Raw genomic sequence first — 17986 nt, forward strand, 5'->3', positions numbered from 1 at the left:
AACCCCTGTCCCCGAAACTGATGGGAAATCCCATCTATAGCCCCCCATTGGAGGAGAGACTATCCCCTTTCTGAGCAGAGTCTCATGAGAGAGGTGCCTGAAGAGTTATGGGGAAGGAGGGTGGAAACAGGGAGGATGAGGAAAATTGGATAGCATATCCCCCCTCTACCATGTGTTGGACCCACTGGTCAGAGGTTCTATTGCACCAGGCATGGTAGCAGGGGCACAGGTGGAATGAAAATACATCCCGAGCTGGAACTGGGGTGGTGACTGGTGTGTCACTCCCAACCGCCCCATCCGAATTGTTGTTTGGGCCCTGGAGGGGATTTTTGGTGACTCTGGCCCTGACGCCTCCTATTAGTACTGCCCCGTCTCCTGTTGGTATCCCTTTCTTGCTGAGGGAATCATCTGAACTGAGGCCTAGGAGTGAAATGTTGATGTTGGGTCGCAGGGGTGTGCCACCCAAGCGAACATAAAGTGGCCCTTGAGTCCTTCAGGCTGTGAAGCCTTTTGTCTGTCTTTTCTGACAACAGAGATGGCCCTTCGAAGCGTAAATCCTGAATAGTTTGTTGGACCTCATCGGGGAGCCCCAAAGCTTGTAACCATGCCTCCTACGCATGGCTATCGCAGAGGCCATGACACTGGTGGCAGCATCTGCTGCATCCAGCACCGCCTGCAGCAGTGCCCAGGATATGAGCTTATGTTCGTCTACCACCACCTTAAATTCAGGCTAACTCTTCAGTGAGACCAGCTCCAAGAAAAGGGATGAGGAACTGGTCGTGTTGTATGCGTACCTGCTAACCACAGCCTGCTCGTTAGCAATCCTTAACCGTAGGCATCTCGTTAAATAAACTTGTCTACCATACAAGTTTAGGCATTTGGCCTCTCTGTTTTTAGGGGAAGGGCCTTGAAACCCTGTCTCTCCCTATGATTTGCCACACTGACAACAAGGGAAGTGGGGGGAGGGTGGGTGAACAGGTGCTCATTGCCCTGGGCAGGAAGAGAATACCGCCACTCGTTCCTTCTGGCCGTGGGTAGGGCAGAAGCTGGGGTCTGCCACACTGTCTTTGCCGTACTGGCAATTGTTTTAATATTAGGCAGCACCACCTTTGAGGGCCCCAAAGCCGAGAGGATGTCTGTCACTGGGTCCGTTTCGACCCTGACTTCCTCTGCTTGTATACCCGGGTGCTGGGTGACCCGCCACAGAAGATGCTGATATACCCTACTTTCCTCCATAACTGGGGATGCAGAGGACCCAGCCAAAGCCTCGTCAGGGGAAGACGACAAAGATACACCAGACCCTTCCTACATGCCCTGTTTGAGTCCCCACCACTGTGATCTGCGGTACTTTGCTTGGCGCCTGGGGTAAAGCATCCGAATATAATGCAGGCTGCATTGCGGCACGTCAAAGTAACTCTGCACCTGAGATGGCAGCGTGCTGGCCAGTGCCATTACTGCCAGTGCCGTAGGTCCTGGCACCTGCACAGGTGGTGTCCAGAATTGGGTTGGTGCAGTCTCTGACGATGCCGACCTTGGTGCTGAGCCCACTGAAGGAGCCTCCAGCACCATCAGACCTTCCGGGAGAGATGCCCCCAAGGACTCTGACGGTGCTGGCCTTGGCCTCTGGGGAGTGCCAGGCACCCTAGCAGGAAGTCCCACAGCCTGCCCTTGCGCTTCATGGACCGCCCATGGGGTCCAAAAGGACGACTTAGGAATGTCGTGAGATTATACCTGCCAACCCTCATCCGCAGGGTTATGGCTCTGGTGGCAATATCCGCTGCAGTTTGATGATCTCGTGCTCCCACTCCTGGCCGAGCTGGAGTAATAAGAGCCGGACTCTGACGCTGCCAATCAGGGTGGTGCCATGGGGCCCACTGTTTGCGCCGACTCATGTTGGCCTTGCGTTGTGTGATGAGACATGCTGAACAGGGTCATTGTAGCTGCTCTGCCTCGTGAAGGCTGGTCCGGTGCCAGGAATGGCCAAAGTGCTGTAAAGGACGACTCCTGCCTGTTGGTCTGCGGTGGCACCTATATCTGGGGCGGTCCCTCCCGTGGTAATGAGGATTCAATGTGTGGTGTCGGTCCCAGCACCTTGATCTGTAAGAGTTCCTGTGCCACAATGAATGCCTCCCGCGTTGAGGGAAGTCTTGGAGAGTGCAGGCTGCTGCCTCGTGCCGGTTTAGATGCCCACACTTCATGACCTGACTCATGGTGCGCTCTGGTAGACGCCTTAGAGGGTTCTCAGCTCTTTAACCCTTTCTGGGGACCAGTCCCTTTCATGCCTCTTTTTCTTGAGTGGCAACAGGGACTGACTTCTGTGTCTTGTAACACTAGGCACCGACACCTGGTTCCAATGTCAGGAGTTTTCTGACAGCACCAATGGTGCTGGAGCGCTCTATGCTGACGATGCACTGCTCTGAGCTGCCACAGGGGAGATGTCCAGGCACAAGGCCGCTTCCATCAGTATGACTTTTAAATGTTGCACTCTGCCCTTTGGAGTCCTAGGCTTGAAGGCCTTACAGATGGAGCTACGTTCAATAAGGTGCATCTCACCAAGGCAACTCAAGTCTTGTGTGGGTCACTCTTGGATATCCGTTTGACACATTTTGAGCAGGTTTTGAAACCTGGAGAGCCAGGCATCCCCTGGTGTCAAAGCGCTGAGAGGGGTTAAAGTCCCACTTCAGATCTCTGACAATTAAGTAAAACTATTTACAAGTGATAAGAACTATCTAAACTATTTACAACTATTTACAGTAACGATTACTAACTAATTTACAGCTGATGGCTACCAGCCTAACTAGACATCGAAAGCTCCAGCAATCCACAGCGCAATGGGAAGGATGGGGGAGGGGGGCACCACTCCAGGGGGTGCTGCACCGACCCTATGTCTACCGGCTAGAGCAAAAAGTTTCCAGCAACTGGGTATACACCAGCGCACGCCCAACTTGGAATGCACATGAGCAATCACTCAAAGAAGTCTTTACTTCTAAAAGGAATAGCTGAAAGCCTTTTGTTCCAGTTCATTTTAACTGTGGGGCTGTAGAATCATAGAACACTAGGACCGGAAGGGGCCTCGAGAGGCCATTGAGTCCAGTCCCCTGCCCCGGCGGCAGGACCGACCACTATCTACACCATCCCTGATAGACATCTATCTAATCTGTTCTTAAATATCTCCAACGAGGGAGATTCCGCAACCTCCCTTGGCAACTTATTCCAATACTTGACCACCCTGACAGTTAGGAACTTTTTCCTAATGTCCAACCTAAACTTCCCTTGCCGCAGCTTAAGTCCATTGCCTCTTGTTCTCTCCTCAGAGGCCAAGAAGAACAAGTTTTCTCCCTCCTCCTTATGACACCCTTTAAGATATCTGAAAACCGCTATCATGTCGCCCCTCAATCTTCTCTTTTCCAAGCTAAACAAGCCCAATTCTTTCAGCCTTTCTTCTTAAGTCATGTTCTCCAGACCTTTTATCATTCTGGTTGCTCTTCTCTGGACCTTCTCTAATTTCTCCACATCTTTCTTGAATTGGGGTGCCCAGAACTGGACACAATATTCCAGCTGAGGCCTAACCAGCGCAGAGTAGAGCGGTAGAATGATTTCTCGTGTCTTGTTCCCAACACACCTGCTAATGCATCCCAGAATCATGTTTGCTTTTTTTGCAACAGCACCACACTGTTGACTCACATTTAACTTGTGATCTACTAGAACCCCTAGATCCCTTTCTGCTGTACTCCTTCCTAGACAGTCTCTTCCCATTCTGTATGTGTGAAACAGATTATTCCTTCCTAAGTGCAGCACCTTACATTTATCTTTATTAAACTTCATCCTGTTTACTTCAGACCATTTCTCCAATTTATCTAGATCATTCTGAATTATGACCCTATCCTCCAAGGTAGTTGCAACCCCTCCCAGCTTGGTATGTTCTCTAAAATAAAGATCTGCTCCAGGGTCATGAGAGGAATGAAAAAAGAAAGAATTATTCCCTCCCTGGTGAAAGGATATTGTCTCCCTTCCTCCCTCCAATTCCTCCTCCCCATTTTTTTGGGCGAGGAAGAAACAGCTTTTGATCAAGGACATCCCCAAACAAAGATGCTGTCAGTAGAACAGATATAACTAACATATATACACACAGATAACAATATAAATCAAATACAGATGATGCTCAAACACAAGAAGGACGAGGTACTCATGAATCAGGAGAAGGTTATGTAGCCATGGACAAAATATTGCACCGATCAGCACAAAGCACAGTTGGACCAGAGTGTGTCAGACAGACAGCTCAAAAAATTTAAAGATATCTCCACCAAGCATCAAGAGCAAGACCAATATTTCGAAGGAGGAAGTACAAAGAGCAATGAAACTTCAAGAACAAGAGCCCTGAAAATGGTAAGATTATGGGAGAGATGATCAAATACAGTGGAGAAAACATGATTCAGGGAATACACCAAATGTGTCATATTTCATGGAAATACGTCATGTTAGTGACAAAACACAAGACAGTAAGCGTGCTGGAATGCAAGAACTACAGAACGACTGGCCTAATGAGTCATCTAGGCAAGATGCAGATGATGATACTGATGAAAAGTGAGATTGCAGACAGAAGAACATCTAGCGGAAATGCAAGTGGGATTCAGGAAAAACAGAAGTACCATACAGTGGATATTGGCACTAAGACCGATAGTGGAGAAAGCTCAACAGAAGAATAAGAACATCTACAATTGCTTTGTTGATTTTCCGAAGGCATTTGACAGCATAGAAAAAAGTGACTTGGGCGGTACTGGAGTCATATGGAGTGGACAGCAGACTGATACGGCCGTTGAAGGATATCATTGACAACACCGGTGAGAACATGCAGAGTTGGGAAGTTAGAGGTACAAGACGAGGAAATCCAATATTACGGAGTATCTTCATCAGGCACCTAGAGAGGGCAATGGACAAAAATCAAGGAAGAGGGAGAAGGGATATCAGTGCACAGGATGAGAATTAACAACTTGAGCTTTGTGGATGATAGAGTTATCATCAAAGAAGATGAAGAAAAGCTAGCGAGAACGGTGCAGGTGCTAAATGAGGAAGGAAAGTGGTACGCACTGATTACGAACACCGATAAAATGAAAACAATGGCACTTGGAGATAAGGAAATGGGAAGGAAGATCATTGTAGATGGGATCAAACTAGAGAAAGTAGAGAAGTTCATGTACCTGGGGAGCAACATGACGTATGAGCTAGACTGTAAGGAGGACATAGTGACTAAAATAGCGAAAGCAAGAGCAAATTTGAAGGCGATGGATAAGATCTGGAAATAAAAGTGATTAGGTTAGGAACAAAGCTGAGCATCTTGAAAATGTACATATTCAGCAGCATGTTGTACGGATGTGAGACATGGATGATAACGAAAGATTCAAAGAGAATAATATTGGGATTTGAGAGTTGTTATAGAAAGAATAAGATGGACGCAGAAGGTCACCAATGAGGAATTATATAGGAAGATACAGCCAAAAGAGAACCTACTCCAGAAGGGTATACAACAGAAGCTACAGCTGTTCAGACATACCTGCAGAATGAATGACGAATTAAAAGTCAAGTCCCTACTATTCGGTGAAATGGACAGTTCAAGTCAGAGAGGCAGACCCCCACAGAGAATGGGTAGACAACATAGTAGATTGATGCAGACCTAGTCTACAGAAACTAAGCCATTCTGCACTGGATCAGGTAAGAAGGAAGCAAACAGTGAGGGAGGCATCAGACATCAATGGGCACTGAGCCCATGGTTGTTGATAATGACGATGAAATGCTGCTTCTTGTAGAAAATCTGAAAGCCAACTGAATGCCAAATCCACATAACCCCTTCCTGAGTTTGCTATGTGGGGAACTCACATCAAATGAAGAGCCTGATTAAAATTTATAATCTTTTCAAAACAAGAACAGGAACTAGTTTGTGAGGTTACTAGATAACAAAATATGGCAATCCTTTTTCAGCTGATAAAATATAAAAAGAAAAAGTAATCCACTTTCAAGATCACTACCTTTCTCCTTTCACCAAAAACAGAAATAATATTTTTATCCTGTGTCTCACAACAATTATAGATTTTAATGATATGGGTACTAAGACATTCTTTTTCTCAATTTTTTAAAATTATTTTTCCCTCTGATAATTTCAAGTGCTATCACAAAATTTAAATATCCAATTTACCACTTGTCAGCAAACAGACCTTTGTGTACACAAGAGTAATACTGCATACTGTTTACCAATGAACTTCTTAAATTAATTTATTCTTCCCAATTATCTGTTGTTACTTTAATTTGATGTTACCTTAAATTGGAACATTTATCAACTCTTTAAGAGCAACGGATCCACTATGAACAAACATTCTCATTTGCCATACTTTTTCAGCATTTCTAAGCCATTATCAAGTAGACTACTGCATTTAGTGTCCTCTCTCTCTCTCTCCCCCCTTTTTTTGGGGGGTGAGAAGATGATGATGGAGGGGGGGTGGGTCAAAAAATCAGCTCTCGTCTTCAGGCAGGGAAGCAAAGAAAGAGGTCAGCAGTAGCTTTCTTGGAAACATTACAATTACAAATGCTGTTTAGCATGTGCATTACTGATAAGAATCTCCACTTTAATTTTTACTAGCATTAGATAAAACATCTCACTCTACGACTACTGGGATCATAGGTATGGTACCAGGATACTAAAATACTGGCCATCGTGAATCAGTTATGCCTTAGCCTCATACTTCCACTGGTCTAAACCTACAAAACAGATTAAGTATATTTGTTATACTGTACTAGAGAGCATACACGTGTGTACTTTTTTCCAATGTTTCACTATCACAAAATCCTCAGAAGAGTTCAACTGAAACTACACAATTACATTATTTTTCTGTAGTATGTGAACACTATATTTTTACATTAAATGTTAAATATGAAAACCACTAAGAAAAGCATTATTTTGTCATTTAAAAAAAATTAAGTTGACAGAGAGGGTTTTATTGAACACAACGCACTCACATGAAATCAAGAAACTGTTTTCGCCACCATGAAAAATTGGAATGAAGTTTTTGTGTGTGTGATTTATGAAAATACATTAGTGGTGACCATGGTGCCACTGTGTTAAAGTTCTAAATAATTCTACTGATCTGAAAAATAAAACTAGCCTCTCAGATTTGAAGAGCTGTAGTGCCTACATTTAAAAACTATCCTGTGTGTGTAAATACCTCTAAAACCAGTAAGTTTCAATATACAAACTAAAAACACTCAATATTCCTGAAGTGTATTTATCTTACAAGCAAAACAAAATCTTAAAATTGTACAAATATGTACTTGTGTCAATGTAAAATTTATCAAATCAATTTCACAACTGAAGACATACATTCCTCACTGAAGGAAAGTGTAAAATCTTTCTTGCAACAATACTGCTATCCTACCTGTATCTTCAATAAATTCCACACATTTTTCAACAAAGAGTGGTATAGGCTTCTCGGGTGTAACCAGATCCTGTAGGGGCATCCCAAAGTAATTACTTTCCCAGTTTCTACGAGTTGGAGGATTGAATGTCTTAGTTTTCTTTTTCTGCTACAACAAAACATACCATAGTTACTATTGTTATGAAACAATGTAATAAAGCATTCACAATACAATCCTTCAAATAAAATCACATCTGCAGTATATGAATTTTCCTTAATCAAAAATCTTAAGATTTAAAATAGTGTGCTTTAAGTAATAAAGCATTTAATCATTTCCATTATGTTAAGTCACTTCTGCATCAAAAAGGAAATAGGATTATCAAAAGGAAAAAAAAAAATCACAAGAACAAAACATGCAGCTCCAGGAATATAATAAACATAATATTTATCTATAGCTGTAATGACACTTATCTTTAAACTTATCTTTAAACTAAATTGACATGAAACACCAGAGTGAAATTAGGATGATGCCATCTTTCACGAAACATCTACAGAAATCAGTTAAGATTATGTATACAAATTACAAATATGTAAAAAAGATTTATACTGACAAAAAGAGGCAAGAATATTTCTTCCTCTTTTTATGAGCCTAGTTGCTGTAACTCAATTACTCTTCATTAAGTTTTATATTAAGAATACTGTGTTGTGCACACTAGTTATTTACTCACACACACAACTGAGGAACATCCCACAGCACATGTAAAATGAAAATATAATTTAGCATCAACTTGAAATCTAAGAAACACTGGCGATTATGAGTAAAAGTTTTTCCATTAGATTTGTGATTTTGGCTTAAGAAAAGGTTTGCAGTGGGTAAAAATTAAAGTAAACTAACTTTATGTCTGAGTTTTAAATATTAGCATGTGCACCAGCTTTCCCTAATTAAATTTATAGTTCATCAATCATTTTGTCTTTCACAAATGTAGTACTACTAGGCTATTTGCTGCAATGTGTCCACTTATTTTTCACACTTCACTTGTAAAATTAAACTAGCAACCAGAAATTAAATTTAACATTTCATTTACAAGTTATATACACACAAAAATGTCAAACTCAAGGAAGAACAGGCTTAAATAAGTGTCAACATAAAAATGCTGTCAGTCAACTCTTACAAAATAGTGTGAATAAAGTGAATTGGGGGGGCCCATCTAAAAACTGTGAGAGAGAGCTTTTAAATTTGCTAAGCAACATGACAATGAAATGTTATTCAAACTACTGACCATAATCACTGCTCTGCTCATGTGTTCAAAAGCTTATCCCTGAATTAATATTTAGAGCAGAGAACATAATCCAAGATTTTATATTAAGAAAAATATCCGTAACAAATCATCTTCCTGCAACAACCTATTAGTATACATGAAGACACTATTTCTTCTGAAGTTATGTCTTTGGAAATTTCACGGTTTCTTCAATCTCACGTTTACAGGGTGGTACTACTTTGGCATGAAATTCAATCAAAAAGTATCTGTTTCCAATCAAAGTAAACTGAAGTCGTATTGTATAAAACAGTGCAGCATCCTCCCCACTAATGAGGGAAGGAAGATTTTAATAGAAATGGTTTATCTTCTAAACTGGCTTGCACAAAATATTAAGAATCACTGCTTCCCCAAAAAACTGAGTATCTGAACATTTTTTATTACCTCGTTGCCTACAGCAGGACTGTTCCTTCTGAGGACGCTGGAGTAGACTAACACCCTCCCTACCTTAAGTGAGTGTTAAGAGGAATAAAGTTTATTAATAATGGAGAAGCACTCATATACTAAAATGAGAATGAACTGAGGAATTAAGCTGTTCTTCTGTTTTCCTGAATAAAGTAACGAGAAGATATGAAGTGGTTTTGGTGCATCTTACCACTGGAGGAGTTTGAGCAAGACAGATGAGGCAATTGAGGCAAAACTGTGCCTACCCATTAGCACCATATGTTATGCACTGTTGACAGTGGAATAGGGCAAGAGAAGAAAAAAGTTAACTCTTAAGGATTAAAAGATTGTTTTTCGAAGGGTCAGTTCTCAACCTCATCAGCTCTTCAAGAGATCGCTCTAAATACATGCTTCACTCGAAGTTCAGGTAAAAAGGACTTAGGATGTGTGTGGCTCTAAGAGGATTTAGTGTGGGTACTCCCTGATCCTAGAGCTCCTGCAAGAGAAAGTCCATGCTATATTCACACGAATGCTGACCCACTGCCAATAAGATTAAAAGATTCATTCCAGCAATGACATCATCAACAGTTTTTGAGTACCTGACTTCACAACTAATGTTTTTTAAAGGTATTTTTAAGTTAACTTCTTAATTTAAAAAAATCTCACAGGAATTACATGTGGAACCATTATGACTACCAAACAGTTCATTAGCAATATTGGAACTGTTAGACCCAGAGCACAGATCATCCAAAATACTTGAGTTAACTGATTAATAGTGATTAGCCTCTCTGCAAAATAAAAATGATCAAGACATTATGCCAGTTTGTTTCACAGCTCTTTGGAAGATAGCAGAAGACCAGAGAGACTTCAAGACCCTGGATTCAAGTCAATGTTCTGGGAGGGAATATTTTCTACAAGTTAGCATCACTTCTGCACTACCTGTCCCCATGAGTCCCTATTTCCCCCATAAGGCTCCTCTCCTAGCTCCACCTTCCAAGCCCCTATTCACATGCATATTGCTCCTGTCTCTTTCTCACTTCTATCCCTACTCATGTGCCTCCTGTTCTGTGACCCCTATTTTTCCCTTGCCCCTGCCCTTCCTCTGGGCATTCATCAAGCAAGTTAAATTGCTTCCTTCTCTATTGCATGCTGCCTGGGTACAAGGCGTTTGTTTGGGGTGGGAGAGAGGGGTAATTAGGAACACTGGAAAGTTTTCCTGTGCCCCTTTTTTTGTGCTCAGGACTACACGTCCCTTGAGAGCTGGAAGAAGCTATTGCAGGAAAACTGAATTTTTCCAAATCATGAGTTAGATTCTAAAATAATCAAGGTGGGCCCTAAATCTGATTTTTCTTAGCAGGCTAAACAGTAAAAGGCAATATTTTTAATTTCTGAACTCGCCTGGCCATCCCGAATGCATATGTAACAAATTCAGTGTTGCCAACTCTCCCAATTCACAGAATAAAGTGATTTTGCCACCTGCTGCAGGACCTCTTGTTGACTGCCTGACAATGTTGATTTTCCAAATTCTCTCCAAATTCCACAATTTTAATGAATTTTGTGCTATCCTTAAGCCTACTAATTTATGCACTTCCCAGTCTTTCACATTCATCAGCGTACCTCTGGTCCACCTGAAGTTGAAATAGTTGAGAAATGAGAGAAGTAATGAGAAAATTTATAAAGAAACCAAAAGTAAGCAATGCCCAAATTGGAGAAAAAGCTTAAATACTGAAGCAACAGGGCTGTAGGAACAGGCTTAAGGAGACAACCATCATACAGTATAGGAAAATTTCCAGGGGCCCCAGAATGTGGTAAACTGGGCCCCATACCAATTCTGTTCTACTATTTATTGTTTGCCATAATTATCTCCTGCCTGAACCTAAGTGACAATTCTGTCTAAAATAGCATAAATAAAGTCAAAAATTCATTACTCCTAAATTGGGTGGATTCGACTGAAGGGAAATTTAAGTCAATTATAAACAATACTTTAAATGAGTAAATGTTTCCCTGAAACATATGAACAAAAGAGATTGGCACTTCTGGTGACTACAGTTTAAACTTTAACATCACTTACAGTAGTTTTCCATTGACTTTGTCAATTGGAAGGAGTCAGACACGCATGAATATCCTCCTGCATCAGTTTGGTTTATAAATATCGTTATCTGCAACTCACTGGCAGCCAAAGACACCTGTTTTTAAAGCTTTTTAGCCTGTAGACTATTGTTATATATGTGCTTTCTGTAGAACAACTACATTATTGCAGATTGACGAAAACTGAATAAGAATATTCAAAATTCAAAATCTGCAATGGTCCTGGCAGCACTATTAGGTGTTTTCCCATTAGCCACAATTTTAATTTCCGTGAACAAATCAATCAGTCATTGCCTTATGGTCATTTAGTTCAGTGTCTCCAAATTATCCTATTCAGCATTCCCACGCATGTAATTATTGTTGCTTGGAAAGAGTAAATAAATAATCAGGCCAGACAGTTATCATGACATTTTGGCCCTCCCTGCTTTCATTTCCAAGCAACTGTACAGCTGTACTTGAAAAGTTATGTTGGGCAGATTCTTTATTTTCATACTTCATTATCTCCCAGTGTGCGTTCTGCCACAGTATTTTTTCTTCCAATTTCTTGACCATAATGTGTACGCTAATGCTCACAGAAAATCAATAATCACGTTCCCTATTTATAAAATACACTCTCCTGTAGATGCACATTACTATTACATCCTAAAACTCATTTTATTTATAAGTGCCAACTTATTTGCATGTGGCCTGGAGTTCCAAAGACAATTTTATATAAGAACACGATAGCGATAACACTGGTGAGTCTTGATGGAAGATTTTCTTGATTTATTTATCATAATGCAATTCCTCCCAAATATTAGCTAATAAATTTTAGAGAAGGTTGTCTATACTACTTGGATTACAACTTCTTAGCAAGAATACTTGTAGAACAGGCTGCTGCCACATTAACTGTGATGTATTTACCTTGCAAAGGTAAGGGGATGTGGTACCAGTGTCAAGTTGAAGGGGACGAGCACACTGAGCATCTTGAGATGATTTATAGTGCCTCAATCAAAAACCAGGTGAAGGAAAAGAAAAATCTTCTGTCACCAGGAGGTCAGAATTTATGGGCAGAATCTAAAGATCTTTTTCTACAATTAATTTTTACTTCAAGTATGAGCGTAGCTGCAATAATGCAAACCCCTAGTACAAACGAGGAAAGCATAAATTTGTAGTTGTGAAGTTCACAAGTGTTTCAAGCAGTTGTAAGTTCCACTACTGCCAAACTGTGCCTCTTTACCTATTGCAAGGGTCTGTACCACTGCAGCTACACTAGTTGCTGAAAACGGGGCTAATTACAGGTACAAAGAAATTCAAAAGATCCACAACTCCATATTGAATACATAGTCCTATTCTCGGTATAACTAAGGAAAAATCTACTCTACAGGTAGAGATATAATTTCTGATTCAGGCAGACTACATGCACTAGCTTTGACTGATCTAGCATGCTGAAATACATCTCTGTAGAAATGACAGTGTGAACAGCAGCATGGGCTAGCCGCCAGAGTTCAATCCCATCTTAAACCTAGGTAACTACTTAAGCAGCTAGCCCACACCACTGCTGCCAGGCTGCTACTACTTTTAGTGCAATAGCTCTATTAAAAGCAAGTGTGTATAAACCTACCCAAGCTTGAAAATACATCTTCGGTGCTAAAGCTATGGGCTACGTCTACACTACAGCAGCCCCGCGAAAAAAGTTCTTCCACAAGATCTCTTCCAAAAAACACTTGTAAAAGATCTCGACCACACAAAGTGGATCAAAAAAAAAAAAAAAATCAATCCACTCTTTTGACTGAGAGCGGCCACACCCCAGCCACTCTTTTGAAAGAGAAGACCAGGAAAAAACACAGATTGAAAAATTCAGCGCCATGGAGGACTACTCTCTCGAAAAAAGGGCCCCAGTTGTCTACATGTTTTTGCCAAAAGAATCTTTCAAAAAAACTCTCTTCCTCATTTAAGAGCAAAGAGGGCTGCCAAAACAAGTGCCACATTTTTCCCAACTAATATCAAAAGAAGGCATTTTGTGTGTAGCCATGCTCTGGGATTTTTCGAAAGAGCCCTATCTTTTTTGGAAAAAACTCACTAGTGTAGACCTAGCCATAGAATCATGTCTACATTCCTGGAAACTTTTTAATTCAAGCGTCTGAAGTTATGTCACGCATTGTCTCAGAAAAAGACATGACAGGTCTTTCGGATTGTGAATGGGTCAAACTGTAAGAAGAAAAAGGATCATCTTCCACTACTTTGCAGCAAATGGAGCACATAATACTGTCACCCAAAGCTCCTCTGTAGAATAGACACACCACTCTGATCCCAAGGACTCCAAAGGTAAGAAAGCAGACTGTCAAAAATCACATCTAAGGTGCAGAGAATTCATGAAGTCAGGATTCCACACCCTTCTGACTACAAACCCTGTTCATACCCAGTAGATGCTACATCCTGTACCGTAAACTGTGACACTGGGTCTTCATGCGAAACTCAGATATTGCCTTCTCTTTCTAATGTCAGAGATAAAAGCTTGAAACATTCTCTGTAGCTCTCATTTCCAGATTTGAGTGCACAGGTTGCAGGGAATGAGTGGGGGGGGGGGGCGGAAGGGACTTCTGCATAACTACTTAAACACAGTATTCTAGCCAAGACTAGAATCTTTGGATTTTGTGGACTGTTTCATTTTCAAGCAGCCCTGCATCATAAGGGATTTAAAGTCTCTGAAACAACAGGACTGAAAGAAACAAGAACAGTCCTACTGAGCTCAGCCCTCTATGCCCTCTGTGTTAACAGTAGCTCCAGCCAAAGCTCCTGCTTAATCCACAAAACCAATACATTGATGGCAGAATCCCTTAACAAAAGAACATTAACTTTCAACATTTGGAGTACTGTTTTCAAATGGATACTGCAATCCCTTGCATCTCAATTTCCTATCCACAACTCTTGCATCTGAACGAACACAAGGATCAATGATAAACTTGCCCTGAACAGGAAAACAGTCAAAATTTTACTTCTTGCTAAACTGGAAAAGTTAAGTAGTACTGAGTGCTTAATGAGAAGTGGTGGATCAGAGGCCTACTCCCTTCCGTAATAGAAAAGGCACACAGCCCCTTTCAGACATCTGGTGAAGGCATGTATACTAACCCCATATACTGATTTCCAGATGGTTCTGTGACTGGTAGGCACTTTAAGGAGTGGGCAACTGCACTGGCAATACTTGACAGGAAAGCACCCCAAAACTCCAAAGTGTGTTTGCATCTATAATCATTATCTATGTAAAAAGCTGGACCCATCAACTATTTACACAGTTCCATGACATGCAGACCAAGTCCATCTTAATCAGAAACATCAGTGATTTTTACAAAGATCTATTAAGACAAACATACACACTACCAAGAAAAGACCTGAAAGAAATGTTTCCTTTAACTACAACGAGCTGTTTTGGTCTCATCTGAGGCTAGGGGTCTCAAACTCACAGCACACAGGCAATCCTTGGACAGGGCAGTTTTGCAAACTGGCCTGGGAGTAACAGTGGGTCAGGGAGGCAAAGGGGGACCAATCCTACTGCAGAAATTTTGTTTATCATTCAGTATTTTGTTTTAAGCCTTCCTTCTACTTTCAGTAGTATATGTAGCTTCTTATGTTAGACAAAAGAAAAGGTGTGGATACATTCCCTTGGTTAGAGGTTACTGAACATTGAACTTTAAGTGTAAAAATCGACACTGGAAAATTCTGTCTCCACATATATAATTATTTTACATCACAGCAGACGGAAGTTTAAAAACCTAAAGATTTTCCACAATCTTGTGAGAGAAGAGTCCACTGCAGTACTATACAAGAGACCCAGATTAAATACAGGTTGAACCTCTCTCATCCAGCAACCTCGGGATCTGACCAGTGCCAGAAAAGAGAATTTGCTGGACAACAGGAGGTCAATATTTCCTACCAAGTTACCAACACTTTCACCGCTTACTGGCTTCTTAGAAGACATTTAGGAGTAAATTACAGGTGTTCTGTGGTGTTATTTAGCTGAGAGCCAGGACTGGTGGCTGCAAAGCAACTTTATGGGACTACAGGAAACTTGACCACACCCAAGATAAATAGTCACCTGGCTAACTAAAATCATGCCAGATTATGGTGTCTGCTGGATGAGAGAGTTCCAGATTAGAAAGGTTCAACCTTTACCAAGTCTTTCACTTCCTTAGCCAGAAAAGAAAGGACAGTGTGTTTCAACAGCAACTATTTAAACTGAGTAATCATAAGTTTCTAAGAGCATCTTGTATGGAATTTCTCAGCAACTGAAAGGATGATAGATACAATGCAGGAACTGCAGGATTGTGGTGGGTTTTTTACATTCATTTTCTTTAAATACTTATAAGTACCCAGGAGTTTCCAAAAAGTTTTATGAACTCATGGGCCACAAATCTATCTGAAACATACCAGTACATTGCACATGGTAATTCTATCTTAATGGTAAGATAAAAATTGTGGCTGTGTATTATGTCATAGATGAAACAGTCACTTGCAAGAAAATGTAGCCAACTGTCCTGCACCGCAGCTGAACAACTGAGACCGATTAACAAATTTAAGAATATCTGCACCCTTCTAACCATAAATCTATAGCAATAGTCTTTTGATGTTTGAAGGAGAAAAGGTTAAAAAGCCTCAAAATAAATGACATGCAGTCACACTTGTACAGTGGTGGAACTACAGGTTGAACCTCTCTTGTCCAGCACCCTCGGGACCTGACCAGTGCTGGATGAGAGAAGTTGCTGGATGACAGGAGGTCAATATTTTCTAGCACATCATCAACACTTCCAATGCTTACTGGTCTCTCAGATGACATTTGGGGTAAATTACAGCTAAATGACAGCACAGAATACTGAGAGCCAGGACTGGAGGCTGTAAACAAACTCTATAGGACCACAGGAAACTTGGCCAAATCCGTGATAAGTGGTCATCCAGCTAAATAAAATCACACCAGATTACAGCATTTGCCAGATGAGAGTTCTGATTAGAGAGGTTCAACTTGCAGAAGAATCTGAGTTTGTTACATGTGCAACAGAGCTCTTATACTGTATCTCTTCCCTACTGAATAGAAAACTCACATTCTGCAGTTATAAATTTCAGAAAGAGCCAAAAAAAAATTCAACATATAAAAAGTGGAGCACAACAGGAAGGCCTATACCTTTCCAAATTCAACCTGCAAATGCTCTCTTCCCAACAGTGAGGAAACTGAACAGGGGAAGGCGGTAGAGGAGAGGAAATCAAGCAGCATGTTAGTGCCAACATAACATGACTCATGCTACCAACCAGGAATTACAATCACATACCAACCAAACCCAAGTCACCATGATTAATTCATATGTGATGCAACATCCCTACAAATAAATGAACAATTATTCTGCTTTCAATTCTTATTAACCAATACTCTGGCCATTTCACATGTTTCTGTTTGCAAATCAAGTTTGCCCTTCTGCATTTAAATTCTTGAACACAAAAGGAAACTAAGGTGTGCCAAAAAATTTCTTTACAACCAATCTGTACTCCCCAAACCAAAGATTTCTGTTGCCATGGAATAGGTCAGGGCAGTCTGAAGTCAGCTCTAGCTTATGCTAGTGCTTATGATCTTAACAGTAAATTCTAGCAGCAGAGGCTTGTAGGATAAGCACGTAGAAGCACCATATCCCATGTCAATCTAGGATCAGAATAAAAGCCACTATAAAAAAAAGAGAACATTCCTGCACATAAATGATCATTCCACAACAATGTATGTCAGCAATGCAAAGTAGCAAAGGACATTTTCCACTCCGTATATAAGACCTAAACTAATAGGCACCTCTCAATTAAACTTATTACAAAATTCTTAAACGTTACTCAACTTTGTAAAGCCTAATGACAAAGTGAGTATTTTCATAATCACACAACTTTGTTGAAGATGTTTCATGGATAGGAAGGTTTGGTTTGTTATAGTTTGGGAATCTCAAGAAATTTACAGCAACTTCATACTTAAAACTAAATTTCAGAAAGTAGTCCATTTATAAAATTTGGGTTTTCATATTACATGAAAGAAACTGTTTTTAAATGTCATTCAAGAACAGCCAATATAAACTTACATCAATAAGAAATTCTGAGTTTTTAAAAAAGGCATCTATAAGAGCTACATATTTATTTAGGGACCAAAATGACAACTAACTGACCAAATACGTTTCTAATATCATATTAAGTGAAAACCAGGTATACAATGATCAAAACAAGCTTGTGAGACTTGAGTGTGCACAACTATCTTAGCATACATCTAAACTTGCTAGGAGATCGACCTGGTTAGGGTCAGTCTTCGATACACAAATCTTTTTAGACTTGCAGGCAGAGCAACTGCATTTATTTCTGAACATTGCAAATAAACATTAAAATTTTGAAGGTGTAGTTCTATGTAAAACAGATCTAAAATTAATATTGTAGAATTCTATGCTTACAGTCACAGTTTCCATGCAAATATATATAAATACATAAGTAAACAATTTTTTCCCTTAATAGTAGAGGTTGCAGAGTTACATGAGATATGAAATTCTAGCTAGTTTTCCACCCCCAACCCCTTGTATTATTACTAAAAATAAAGGTTATGAGGCAAAAAGATGCCTTTAGGACATTGTGCAAGCCCACTGACTTCCATGTAAACTCTTTCATATCCAGCATTCTATCATCTGTTCATTGAACTTGCCAACCTCCCATTTTTCCTCCCAAGTGACAGAATGACATCCTGCAAATGCATCTGTCTGCCGCTCAGGAAGGCTTGGGTGAAGTTGCTGTGGGCAGCTCCAATGGGGC

The 17986-nt window shown here is 40.6% G+C and overlaps 1 protein-coding gene across 3 annotated transcripts in view; it reads right to left on the reverse strand.

Moving 5' to 3' along the window:
- The window catches only part of ARHGAP5 (Rho GTPase activating protein 5), a 77265-nt gene that overhangs the window by 40114 nt on the left and 19165 nt on the right, over positions 1-17986 (reverse strand). For 2 of the 3 annotated variants that reach the window (XM_074996868.1, XM_074996869.1), the window contains exon 4: positions 7425-7572. In XM_074996868.1, coding sequence (XP_074852969.1) covers positions 7425-7572 — 148 coding nt within the window. The remainder of the gene's footprint in view (positions 1-7424; positions 7573-17986) is intronic. The other variant, XM_074996870.1, reaches the window with a different exon arrangement.

The sequence above is a fragment of the Carettochelys insculpta genome, chromosome 6 (assembly GCF_033958435.1).
Source record: "Carettochelys insculpta isolate YL-2023 chromosome 6, ASM3395843v1, whole genome shotgun sequence".
Lineage (NCBI taxonomy): Eukaryota > Metazoa > Chordata > Testudines > Carettochelyidae > Carettochelys > Carettochelys insculpta.